General features: G+C 38.4%; 1 protein-coding gene across 1 annotated transcript in view; it reads left to right on the forward strand.

Annotated features, from left to right (window-relative positions):
- PCDH15 (protocadherin related 15) overlaps positions 1–13,497 on the forward strand; it is a 495,784-nt gene that overhangs the window by 274,004 nt on the left and 208,283 nt on the right. The window contains exons 9-10 of the mRNA XM_062000927.1: positions 1,958–2,066; positions 8,247–8,359. Coding sequence (XP_061856911.1) covers positions 1,958–2,066; positions 8,247–8,359 — 222 coding nt within the window. The remainder of the gene's footprint in view (positions 1–1,957; positions 2,067–8,246; positions 8,360–13,497) is intronic.

The raw sequence follows: 13,497 nt of genomic DNA on the forward strand, positions 1-13,497 counted from the left end.
CTGTTCAAGTAGAACCTGTTTAATTTCAAATGCAGTGTTTCTAAATGCTGCTCTCAAGTTTCTTCGATTGGAAAGTAAAGTACATATCCTGGATGTCTGAGTTATATATCAAACAATTATTATTTTAGTCGAGTTTTGGTGGATAGGTACAGCTGACAACTCATTATTGACAGAGCTAGATCCGTCACTGTCACTCTAGCAATAAACTCAGATGTTTTAGTTTGGTCTGCAATACTGTCATGGCCAGTTTTAACACCTAGCCAGCCTAAGCAAATGAGATTGGTTTTGTTGTGGATATTTTTTACCTATAATGTAGTTTTGTCTGAGAGTGCTTCAGTTGATCTGTAGATTTAAAATTAGCATTTTAGTCTTGGACAGTTTTATGCATAATCTTATCTCCTTGCATGTAATTTTTATGCAGTTCTAAAGCATTTTAAAAATTCAAACATTTGTCAAATATATCTTCCTCTCTCTTTCTTTGTGCCTATTTTGAGCTCGTCTTCCTCATTACATTTTTAAGAGCTTAATTTTTTAAAGACTCAAAAGTGGAAAAAAGCATGTGACAGCTCTGCCTCCTCAATAAGAGCAGGGGCAAAAGCCATGAGAAGGAGGGTAGAGTAAGGAGGTGCCAGTCCCATGTTGGTAGGCAGATGCTCTACACCCAAGGCTGAGAGCTGTGTAACTGTGCATAGCTGCAAGCCTTACCTCATGAGCCTGGAAAAACCTCATTGGACCTCAATAACCTGTAGGAAATGAGTTCTGGGTGGGCAAATTGTGGGTTGAATAGCTTGTTATTGCAGATGACCATATGGCTACGTACCCAAAATTACATGAGGAGTTATTAACTCTCTCCTCTTGCAAACTGCCTTACATATATTCCTGTCCTCCTGGCTCACCTCTTTTCCTTCTAGGTTTATTAACAGGCATGATTAAAGTTTTTGCTTACTTTCAGATCTCAGAAGGATTTCTAAAGGCTCTGCCAAAACTTGGCCAAGCGTTGACTTGTCAAATTCCTGTTCCTTTGCTAAATTTCAAGTTGCCTCTTGCAGAATACGGAGCACTAGAGCTTTCCAAAGGGGTCTGTTTTTTCATAGATGTTATTAATCATTTTTTTTCTACACAAGTTAAAAGTTCCAAGAAGGGGATGGAAGAAACTGATACACTACCTACAAAGAGTAACTACATTTCTAGTTGATTAAGCAGCCATGGCTTCTGAGGCTGGTCTTTAAGCTTTCGGAATGGCAGCTCTGGTGCTACCACTGGAGACTGTGCCATCATATGAAAACTTCAGACAATATTCAAAGGAACAGTGAGGGCTAAGTGCTACCAGTAGGTACAGGAATGATGTTAAGCCAGTAGGTAAAGAAATGGACTTGCAAATGCTGAACAAGATGAAAGCTTGTGAATGCTTTCTGTTCCCACATTTACGTGCAAGATCACTCCACTACTGAATAATGGTGTGAATTATTGTAGTATGTATCCAAACTTTTCAAATGTACCTAGCCTTGAAATGTCTATATGTTGGTTTGAATTTCTTCAGCAGTATGTATTCTTCTACCACAGCCTCTAATGATCCTAAACTCAATTTGGTTTATTTCCTTTTTAAAACATTTACTGTATTTTACTGCTATTATGACGTCTGAAATGCCTGATTCAAGGGACTGTTTATAGGAGCATAGTCGAACATTTGCTTGAACATTTGCAAGCTTCTTTACTTAAGGTGTCATTTAGTATAAAACATATCTGCAAGAAAGGAGGTTACTGTAGAAACATATATATTACCTACTTAATTTTGATTTCAAGAGTGACATGTGTTGTATTGTCTTAAATATTAGACTTTATTCTCCTGCAATTTCAACAAGTATCCTTTTCAGTGAGATGTTTTTGTGTTTTGTAAATATCTGCCTACTGGCTTTCTAATTTTTCTGTTTCAAATCTGTCTGATTTCTCATTTCAGGCACTTGTGAATCCCATCAGTGTCACTCCACCCATACAAGCCATAGATCAGGACCGAAACATCCAACCTCCTTCTGATCGACCGGGCATCCTCTATTCCATCCTAGTTGGTTGGTGTCTGCTACTCTTGCTATCACTCACAGTCACTTTATTATGACCAGCCAGAAAAAGATTGACTGTGAGAGTGGAAACCTAATAAAAATTCATACTGTGTTTAGTGGGATGTTTGAAATTATTGTTCTACCAGTTTATATTTAATTGCAGTTCAAAACCTTATTTCAAGCGGCTGCATTATTTATTATTATTTATTCAGATTAGATTCAGAATTATCTGGTTTAGCAAGTGGAGCAACACGGGAAGCAAAACGAGAGACTTGTCTGCACCCATAGCTATGCTGCAGTGCAATTTTTTTTTTCACATGTGCAAAGAAGCAATAAAAGGTGCTAAAGAAAGGCAATCAGAGCAGGTTTCATTCCAACAGTCTACCGGCACAGAGCAACTTGAAAAGTCTTACTTCACTTCTAATTTTACTGCCTGTGAGCTTGCAAGCTTTCCCTTGTAATTCAGTGTTTCAGATGACTATGCTGTTTTCTGGCATAGAAATGCAGCTCTAGAAGGCTTCAGAAAGTAGCCACTTTGCTGGGACATGTCTTGTTATGTTGGTGTTTTGTTTTTTCCCAATACTTCCCTGTGTTTGGCATTTGTTTCAGTTGCTTAGCTTGTGTGATTTGATAGTGGAAAGGTAGTCCTCTACCTGCTCTGCTCTTCCAAGTACAGAGACTGAGATTGTAGTACTTTCTGTGTCCTGTGACTAGCATGGAGATTGGAAGTTGGATATTTTGTGGAATCACAAAACTTTTCATGCCTGCAGCTATGTGGGTTTCTCTCCCATGGAAAGGTGTAGTAAAGATTTCAGGGAGCAAGTCACATAGTTTTACTTGTCACCAAAACATAAAGATGCTTTTATATATTATAGTTCTGTTGTGAAAGGGGAAAAATAGTAAGTTTGGTGGTTGATATCTCTGTCATTTGAAGAGCCATCTTAAGAGGGTACAAATGAATCACCACTGTAGCAGGTACCATAGTGTTGAATGTGCAAGCCCAGAGCTCTGTATGCAAAATGCAGGAGCCTGAGCCCACCTGGTGCCAACAGACTGGTTGGAGGCATTTCCAGGGCTCTGTTCCCAGGACCATAGCAAGGGCACTGCTGTGTCACATCAGCCTCAGCATGGCAAACCTCAGTGTCATTTTTGTTTGGATAGCCAGGAAGCAAGCTAGATTCTTTCAGGCTGAAACTGGATTCAAATCTGGCAAATCAAGCAGTGCATTGCTGTCAGCTCATTCTCTTCCAGCAAAACTGATGTAAAAAAAAATTTAAATACTTCTAGGGTAAATCCACTAGGTGTTTTTGTGGTTTAAAATGGGCTTAGCTTATTTATAAATTCTGCTATTGACAGTTATGCCCTAGTACAACATTTGGTCATTTTTTTTTGCATTCTTTGTAAAAAAATATTTCACATACTTGTGAAGTTTTTCAAGAGTGAACTTATTAAAGATTGTGTTTCACTAACCTGTGATATTTTTAATGTTTGAATGATTGTGTAGATCTCCAAGATATAATTCGGGAAGATGCACTATTGCAATTTGATTTGGGGGATTTTCAAAGGACTTTTTTTTTTTTTTAATGGTCTTGAGATGGATTTCTTTTTAGATTTTAAGTCTATCTCTCTCTTTGCCAGTGCTGTTTATATTCTAGCATTTACCTCAGAAACTATTAAATAGTTTCACAGAAAATAGGCCTTGCAGATATGTCTTGTTCTACGGATTTTCCCCCTTGCTTTAGATGTAAGCGTAGTTTACATCTTTGAATATGTCTTTCTAAACACTGGAAGATCTGAACTATGCTCATAAAGTGAGAGCATGAGAATAATTAAAAAAAAAAAAGAGAAAAGTTATTCTCCCTAATATGAGAATAATTCTGAGTTCTATTTGATTTGACTGGTGGTTCTTTACCCTGCTTTCTTCCTCCCACAGCACACCTGTAGAAGTCACTCCTGGCATATGCTTTAAACACTATGGATGTTATATATGAAATCTGTCTTCTTCCTGAGTGGCTTTAGGAACTTCTATCAGGACATATTTCTTCTAACAAGGCCCAGCATCATTGCACTGATAACCCACTTGAAGAGGCTTACTAACCTTACTCTTAAGTGCCCCTCTTCAGTTCTAACAACAGGTTCCCGCGCATTTCATTGAGAAGGAGTTAGGCTCACTCAATGAGATAAGAGTAAATGCCTGTTTCACAGTCATGTGAGCATAGTGCTGCTGAAGACGAAAGTAACTTAAGGGTAAGGCACTTGAGAAATGAAGAAATAGCCCAAGTGGTTACTAGCCCATTATTTTCTGCTTTCCTATTCTCATCCTAGAATAGAAGTCCTCTCAAAGGATATATCAACATGTCTGAATGTACTTGTTCAAGTAATTTTGGACTGATACTGTTAACAGGATAGAAGATTAGGTCTTAAATATTCTTGAGGACCGTCCTAAGATTAGAGAACTAGTTACAGCACAGTACTACTGGAATTGTTGTCTTCCATTTAAAGTATTGGCTAAATGACATGATGGAAGACATACCTTCCAAGGTATGGTCAAGTATTTCAGAGAAGGTGATTGAACTGAGACCATATGGAATATTTTAAATTCTTATTAAAGCCCAATATCTTTACATTTGAAAACATGATGTGTGGATTTTTTTTTTCTTTTTTTTTTTGCATGCACTGTTTTTTTGAATGTTTGACTTTCAGGATAGTTCATATATTTGAGTTCTTTTAATAGACCCACATACAGCGTATGGTATATGTGCAAGCCTCTTCCCTCTTCATGTTGGGGGTGTCAATAAAAAAGGTGAAGAAGCCAGCTCATCTTCTCTCATCTACAATCTCACCTCTTTTTTTTCCTTAGTGCTTTTCCTTAGTATGACAGCCCTGTGCTACTCCTGAATTTACTGCTAAGCCCTGATGAGAGTTTTGAGGGTTTTCGCTTTGCAGTTTTTACTGGTAGTTTTCAAGGTTTTCTGTTCTCTGGGGCTGGTCCTTGGGAAAAGCCTTTTTTTTCCTTTGAATTATTAGCCTCTGATTTTCACTCTGGAACAGTCTCTGTGATTTCTGCTGCCGATTCTGGACAATTAAGTGTTCTATTTGTTTGATATTTAAATGAAGAGTCAGAAAACCACAGTAATGTTTTTTGGGGTTTCTCTCCAGCCTCATGAAAGCACTTCTCTGGCTCAAAGAAAAGCAAACCTAAGAGTACTCCTTCACCTTGTGGTCATTTCCCTCTGCTGTAAGGTCATCAAGGTAGAAGAGATCATATTTCTTCCTGGGCTGCCAGCTTGCTGCTGCTGTTGGCCGGGCCAGAAGAGCATAACCAGAACTCTGTTGAGCACTCAGCACTCTTTGCCAATCTATACATGCTCTCCTCCATTCTCAAGGGTGTGCTGGCTCACTACCTTTTGATACCATAGACCTCTTCAAACACATAGACTGTTTCTGGAAGGCAGGAGACTGAGAGCTGACCCTTAGAGTTTTTAGACCTCTCTGCTTTTCCTCAATTTCATCTTCTTGCAGGTTGGACTCAAGAGAGACTGGCAGCTTAGGGGTGGTGTGAATAGTTCTCTAGTCAATAGTGCTTGTCTGTAATATACAGATTACATATTTTGAAGACACATAGTTACAGTTGCAGTATGAAATTCTTCCTTTCTGGAGGCAGATCAGACAACAGTGTAGACTGAGGGTTGCTTGCTCTGTCAAAATACAAATGTTTTAGTGCATGTGAAAGCAGGTATCTCTGTTCCTGGAAAACTTTATTTTCAGAATTTAACATATCCTGGAGCTTGAACCATTCCAGTCATAGGCAGACTTTGTCAGTTAAGATTTAAGCAATCCAACTCTATTATACTCTAATTTTTACTTTCTTGATCATCCTTCTTTCTGTCCTTTCCTTATTTACCTGTTTGGTTTTGGATTCTTTCCTGGCATCCTTGCCCAATATCAGCTTCATCTTCCCTGCTGTAGATTGCTTTGCCACCCTATGTATTTGTTTTCCTGCAGGGAACCTCTTCTTTTCTGCTTTCTTGGTGCTTTTGTGTTTAGCCTTTAATCTCTTGATTATTCTTAGTTTTGGCATCAGCCCTTGCAGCCTGCTAAGACTACAACAATCTGTTACCTGCCAAAAGCTTGGAGCTCCTGCTGAGTGCCTTATGCTTTTAAAAAATTAAATCAGTTAATTAGGAGTTGAAATTAAAAGTGAGGAGGGGAAGAACTTGGATCTGGAAGCTCTGTATTGATGTTGATGGTGTAATAGAAAAAATAATCCATAGTGGTTCTTGCTGTTAATGCTCTCTGAGTCTAGTGCATACACATGTACAGAGACAGTCATAGAATATTGCGTGTGTGTGTATTTATATACAAACACAATGTATTTATCCAGCAAATGGTTGCAACTGAAATTATTGCACAAGAGTTTGGACAGTAATCTATCTCCTGGGAGAGCTACTGGCTTTCTAAAAGTAGTTTCTAATAATTCCACTTGGAAGGTGAAGAAATAATATCATAATTTATCAGAAAAGTGCCTTTTTTTTATTATTGAATCCTGTGCCCTATTAGAATGGGTTATGGATTTGACACAGCTATATTTGTCCCTGCTCTCATGGCTTCTTTAAGATGTCAGAACTTAAGAGTACAGAAGGCTTACTGGGGCATTTATAGCATCAGCCAGGAGTGCTTTCTGCCTCTCACCTGCTACACAGGAGTATTCCTAGACCTAAAATGACTTGAGATCTTAGATATACATCAGTTTGGTTTCTTTGGGTACTTTTGGTAATACTGATAAGCATAGAGATGACAAATCTCATGCTGTTTCTAAGCACTTTGGCTTTCAGTGCCCTGCTATGTTCGTATTTGTGCTCTCATTTCTCTCCAGCCAAGAGCCAGGCTGATTCAGGGAAATTCAAACGGTTAAATGAAAAGAAACTAGGATGAAACACAGAGACTGGAGAAGAGAGATGCAGTTCTCTGCCATGCGAACAAGAACAGAACAGCAGAGACTGCTGCTGAGCAATGTCTCATATGCTTCTTGCTTCACCCACACCTGGCAATTAATGCTCCACCATTACTACTTTTTTGTATACTCTCTTTGAGAATGATGAGGCTCAAAATCAATGTAGCTGAATTCATACCTCCTCCTGTGTCATGCTGTGCTGCTAGAGCTTTTTGGCTTGAGCACCATACCATGGGAAGGTTTTTGGGCTGATGCTGCCTGGCTGGCCAGCCAAGGGGCCAGGTACAACAAGATCACGGCTCTCTCCCCTCTTTGTTGAATCTCCAAGAGTTCACAAATTTGTTCAGGTTCTGACTGCTTTTGTTTGAACTGGGTTGGAAAGTATCCAGGAAACTCAGCCAAGAAGACAATATTTACTGCTGACAACAAATAGAAGTTGGTAGTAGAGGTTTCATCTGGTTCTTCTTCCCTGATGAGAAACTTCTTAGAAGGATTTTTAAAATCAGGTATCTGTTGTTGTTACTTAGGTATATGCTATTAATAATGCATTAAAGAGCTTTCCTGTAGATGCGACAGGGTGCTACAAGAACTAAGATATTTAAATTGTGCATTTTAAATTGCAAACGTCAGAGCATCATCTGTGAGCAGTAACATGGCTGTCTTGAACTTAGTGGTAACAACTTTGTCGCATCCCTTAGTTGTGTGTTGTCACTGTTTAAATGTGTGCACTCAAAAAAGCATTCTTAGTTTCAGCCTACGTCAGCAATATATCAGGGGAAAATGTACTTCCAGACTGGAGAGAGACAATCTCAGTGGTATGTGTTTAGCGAGTTGGGTTTTAGGAGAGTGCTGGAAAAAAGTGGAAGATGATTTGCAATGAAAGCTCATTTCTCCATGTATCTTCTTATCTGATCAGATTTATACCTATCTCCTGGAAGCTGAGAAGCAGAATTTCTACCAAGTGCAGGTGTGTTTGGGTTCCTGTTGTTACCAAGTACTTAGGGATTCCCAGTTGAGGAGAACTTTCTTGGAGAGTAAGGAAATATTTATAATACCAAAACCTTAATGATAGTAATGTCCTTAAACTCCATGTACACGTGATGAAATATATTATCTTTATAAGAACAGGGCTAGTTTTTTTTTCTTTCCTTTGACTAATGAGTAAAAGAAATATGTTATTTAACTACATATTTCAGAAACAGCATTTGTTCAAACCTCAATGTCTTTTTTTACAGGTACTCCTGAGGATTATCCACAGTACTTCCACATGAATCTCACAACAGCTGTACTGACACTCCTAAAGCCAATAAATAGGGATTTACACCAGAAGTTTGACTTGGTTATTAAGGTAATTTTGACTGAATTTGTATTTCCATATGCTTTTGAAAACCTCATAGTAACAAAAAGCTCTAGAGAAAATATAAGGTGGGTTTGCTTGTCTTTCCTAACTTTTTAATTTTCAACCTGTTGGGCATCATTCAGCACAATCACAGGGAGAAGGAAGTTAAGCATTTTTCGAAGAAAATGAATCATGCTAGACTTTCATATTCCATGTTATATCGATATTTTATGAACAAATTCAGTATCACTAGTACATTTGCTTTTTATGAACTCAGCTGTCCTAAGAATGCATTTGTTTCATATTTCACATTTTCTCCAGTTCACAACTTATGCTAGAGATCTAATAGAATATGTATATATATGTTATAGAATCATAGAATGGTAGGAGTTAGAAGAGACCTCTAGAGATCATCTAGTCGAACACTCTGCTAAAGCAGGACTACCTAAATGAGGTCACACAGGAACATAGGCTTCAAAAACCTGCAGAGAAGGAGGCTCCACACCTTCCCTGGGCAGCCTGTGCCAGAGCTCTCTCATCCTCACAGTAAAGTTGTTTTTCCTTGTGTTTAAGTGGAACTTTTTGTGTTCCAGCTTATGTCCATTACCCCTAATGCTATTGCTGGACACTACAGAAAAAAAGTGCCACCCCATCCTCTTGACATGCATGTTTTAAGAGCTCCTAAGAATTAATGAGGCTGAATAGCCCAAAGTCCTGCAGCATTTCCTCACGGGTAAGAGGCTCCAGTCCCCTGATCATCTTGGTAGCCCTGTATTGGACTCTCTCTATAAATTCTCTGTTCCTCGCAAGCTGGGGAGCCCAGAACTGAACAGAGGACTCCAGATGAGACCTCACCAGGGCAGAGTAGAGGGAGAGAAGAACTTCCCTTGACCTGCTGGTTACACTCTTCTTAATGCATCCCAGGATGTCATTGGCCTTCTATATATCATAGCAGACAGATAGATACAGACACAAATAATTGTCTGAGTACTGAATATTGGGAGACAGAAGAACAAAAAGTCATCTCCACATCTTGTAGCATTTTTTTCCTTGGGATTTCTTTTGGGTTTGGTTTGGTTTTTTATAGTTTGTTTGGTTTTGATGATTAAAAAAAAACCACCAGGAAGCTCCCTCCAGAGTTCTGCAGGTGAATAAAATGAAAGCTTCCGAAACAGAACCAGTGCTGATCTCATCCAACTGTTTCTGAGAAAAGGCCTAAACCACTTCTGTGGAGTTTTTCTTTTAAAATCCTACCATTGGTGAGGAGAGATGGTTTCCTTCTCCTGTTGTCCAGGCTGCTTTGTCTGTACTTTTACAGTCTGACTCAGTAACAGTTTGCACTTCTTAACTGAGCCAAGTGATCAAAGCACATACCAGTTAGTTGTAAAGAGTTACTGAGTCCTGATTTTGCAAGTATGAAATATTTTCAGTATTTGTTTCTTTCTTTGACAATTTGAAGATTAAGGGGAAAATAATATGAGGTGATGATATCAATAGAGTATTGCTAAACTTGTTAAATGTAGTAAGCTGTTAACTTTGAGCTAAATTATACAAAGCCATAAGCTTTGTTGCAGGTGAAATGTGCATGGATGGACTGCAAAAGTTCAGGGGTGTTAATGGTGTCACTGACAACAGGCCTTTGGGCTTCTTAGGCCTAATTGCCTAAGAACCTCTTTGAAATCTTGTGCCATAGTTTTGCTGACTCCCAGCCTCAGTGCTTTTGACCTATCATACAGTGAGACCAAAAGGCTTACTCTCCTTCCTCAGGGAAAATCTGAGTAGGACTTTGTTCTTTTTTTTTTTTCCCTTCATAGCAGAAGCAAAGTTCAATCTTTCAATCACTTGGGAGTGGAGGGAGCAATAATACACACTTCTGCTCTCCAAATAAGGAGGGATGAAGGAACACATACAAATAAGATTTGACAGAGCAGCCTGGGTCCTCAATTGTGCCAGTGCCTGGTCATACAAAAGCTGACTGTGGCTAGTACCTGTGTACCTGTCAGAATTCTTATTTTTTTATACTGGCTCTTATTAAGGAGAGAAGAGTAGAGGGCAGCAATTTCTCTGGAAAGATGCTAATAAATTTTCTGTGTCTTCTGGGGAATATAACTGATCATAGTATGACAAAAGAGACAAATTGCAGGTTATAGAAATTTTTAGTAACTTGAGACCTTTTTAAATACTTCTGTTAATTTCCTATCACAGTTGATTGTGTGTGCATCAAAGAACAAAGTTTTAATTGCTTACAGGGAAATAGCTAGTGATTGGATTCCTTAATAATAACATATTTTTGAGCTTACTTCCTGTTGTGGAGTTTTGCTGTCACTGTGACAGGAGAGGAAACTTTGGTGAATTAACATCTAAATAAATAGGCAAAGAAAGTACAGGTTAAAGCCCTGTAGTGCTTTGTTTGGTTTTGTCGTCATAGCTGTTATCAAATTCAGTAGCCATATTACAGTAGCACAATACATCAGTTAAAGAAAATCAATTACACCATTCTGGTACCACATTCTGTGTGACTGAATAGCAAGCTCTGTTGTTAATGAAAATGTTTATAGGCATTATTAGGTTCATATTGCTGTGTTATATGTTCAGTCAAGGGGATAATAAGGAAAATTATCAGTCTGTAAGAATGATAATATGCCACCTGCTAGAATAATAAAAGTTTTAATGCTGTGTTGTTTGTGAACCTTTTAAACTGGTGTACTGGCGCAAGGTTGTGTCAAATCTTCAGATTCTTGTTTTGTAGATTGTCAAGTCTGCATTTCTCTCAGTGTTGAGGATGTTGAATCTGATTTTCTTTTGTCTGGAGGGGTATGATATGTGATGTTTCCCTTTGAAGAGGAAATATGCTATTTTGGCAGGACTCACTAAACTTAATTTTTAGTGTTCCTTCTGATATCAAAAGAACTTTTTTTTTTTTTTTTTTTTTTTTTTTTCCCCTGCCAAAAGATTATAGAAAACGGTGAAATGGAAAAGGTGGTTAAATCAATACATGAATATTAGAATGCATGAAGTAAGGCAGACAGGAAATTGGTGTGCTCATCTGTGGTACAAAAATTGCATTTCTGATAAATGTTGAATTCTCAAACAGGCAGATGATGGAAACAGCCAGACTTCTTACTAAGAGATGCTGGTTTTCAGCCTGCCTGCTATCTCCAGAAGTTATTTGATGATAAGCAAGGAGGTAAACTTGTTGGGCCTCCTGCAGAAGCTCTATCACTTCCATTCCCATTCTTTTACAAAAGAACATGTATTTTTTTGTGTGTCCTGTGGAAATTACCATGTGACAACTGCAAGGCAGCCACAATAAGCATGTGGATTTAAAGCCTTTAAACCAAAAATCTGATTGTTCCTGAAATGCAAAACCACACCCCATGATACTAATTCCTTCTATAATCAATTACTACTTTTGGAGTAAATTCTATTTATAAATGCCTATGTGTGTGGTTTGAAGATGTATATCCATAAAGGCAAGGACTTGCATGTCTGTTTGGAGAGCAGAGAGTCTGGAGACAGAACAATCTCCTTGGGAGAAGACAGTCCAGCTTGAGAGAATTTGATTGCTAGAAAAATGAAACCAAATCTGCAGTGAGGGGGAGCACACTTTCAGCAACCTCAAAGCCTAGAAAATAATTACATCTTTGATCTGCAGCCTTGCCGAAACATCTTCTGACCTTGTCAATAAACTAATAAACCTGTTAAAACTACATTTCCTTAGCATTGTCACTATGATAGGAAACTTTATCCTGGAGGACAATGGTTTGTAAGAATATGGCAGGTAATCAGTTTAGTTCTCAATAGAGTTAACTTTACCTGTGATACCTCTTTGTTTACAGAGGGAGGTGTAGCCTCTTGAAGAAAATGACAGCTACTTTATCACCTTTCTGGAAAAAAACGTGACCATTACACTATGGACGTGAGGCTACAATCTTGTTACTAGCTCTAAAAAGTGTCAGTGAGTGTTTGCGGGTTTTTTGAAGTGTGTATGTTGTGAAACAAATGGGAAGATTAATCAATTTGATGCACTTCGATCCTTTCCTATTTGAGCATTGGTTGTTTATCAGTCAGACAAAATCTAACCAGGCAGTTGTACTAAAATCAATCTGTGAAGCTCCTGAATGCTAGATTTGCTTACACAGTCAAATTAAATACTAATGACTGGAAATGCTGCAGCACAGAGGAATTTACCACACCTGTAAGAGACCAGATTATTGTAATATTATTCATGCTGAGTAGTAATTTAGTTCACAGGGACTCACTTGACTTTCCAAGTAGGATGAGTAACTATCCTACTCTATCACAAAGGCTGTCAGTCTGGCCCAAAGAATGTATGTGTGGAGATTTGGGGGAGACATTGTCACTAGCAAATCATAAAGAGATTTTGCTTTATAAAATACTTTAAAACATCACAACTCATTGAATTATTTGTCTCTTAAAGCAAAAAAATGATCCTCTTCTATAATAAATAGCTATATTATTAACTATGATTAGAGAAATTCTGTCAGCTCTATTAAGACCCAAGGTGATCCTACTGAAAACAATAACAGTAATACAGAGTTAAGGAGGCAGGGAAGATGTTTTCATAGTGACTGTTCTGTAACCATTGATAATACATACCCAAATTCATCTCTATTTTCCAACACAGCAACTCTTCAGCTTGGAGAAGAGGAGACTGAGGGGAGACCTCATTAATGTTTGCAAACACGTAATGGGTGGATGTCAGGAGGATAGAGCCAGGCTCTTCTCAATGATGTCCAATGATAGGACAAGGGACAAAATAAGACATTCTAAAGAAGCACAAGGAAGAATTTCTTCACTGTGAGGTCAGGGAGCACTGGAACAGGCTGCCCAGATGACTTGTTGAGTCTCCTTCTCTGGAGACATTCAAAACCCACCTGGATGGGTTTCAGGGTGACCTACTCTCTAAGTGGTCTTGCTCTGACAGGGGGGTTGGACTAGATTATCTGTCAAGGTCCCTTCCAGATTTTGAGATTCTGTGAGGGGAGGAGAATGTAAGTTTCTCAGCTTCAAATACCATTTGTAGTCTGACTTTTTAGTAAGACTTTGCCTCAAATCCAAATCTGAGTTTCACAGCTCTTAGGGAATAGACTTATACAAAAAAAAAAAACAAACCAAACCAGATT

The sequence above is a fragment of the Colius striatus genome, chromosome 8 (assembly GCF_028858725.1).
Source record: "Colius striatus isolate bColStr4 chromosome 8, bColStr4.1.hap1, whole genome shotgun sequence".
Classification (NCBI taxonomy): Eukaryota; Metazoa; Chordata; class Aves; order Coliiformes; family Coliidae; genus Colius; species Colius striatus.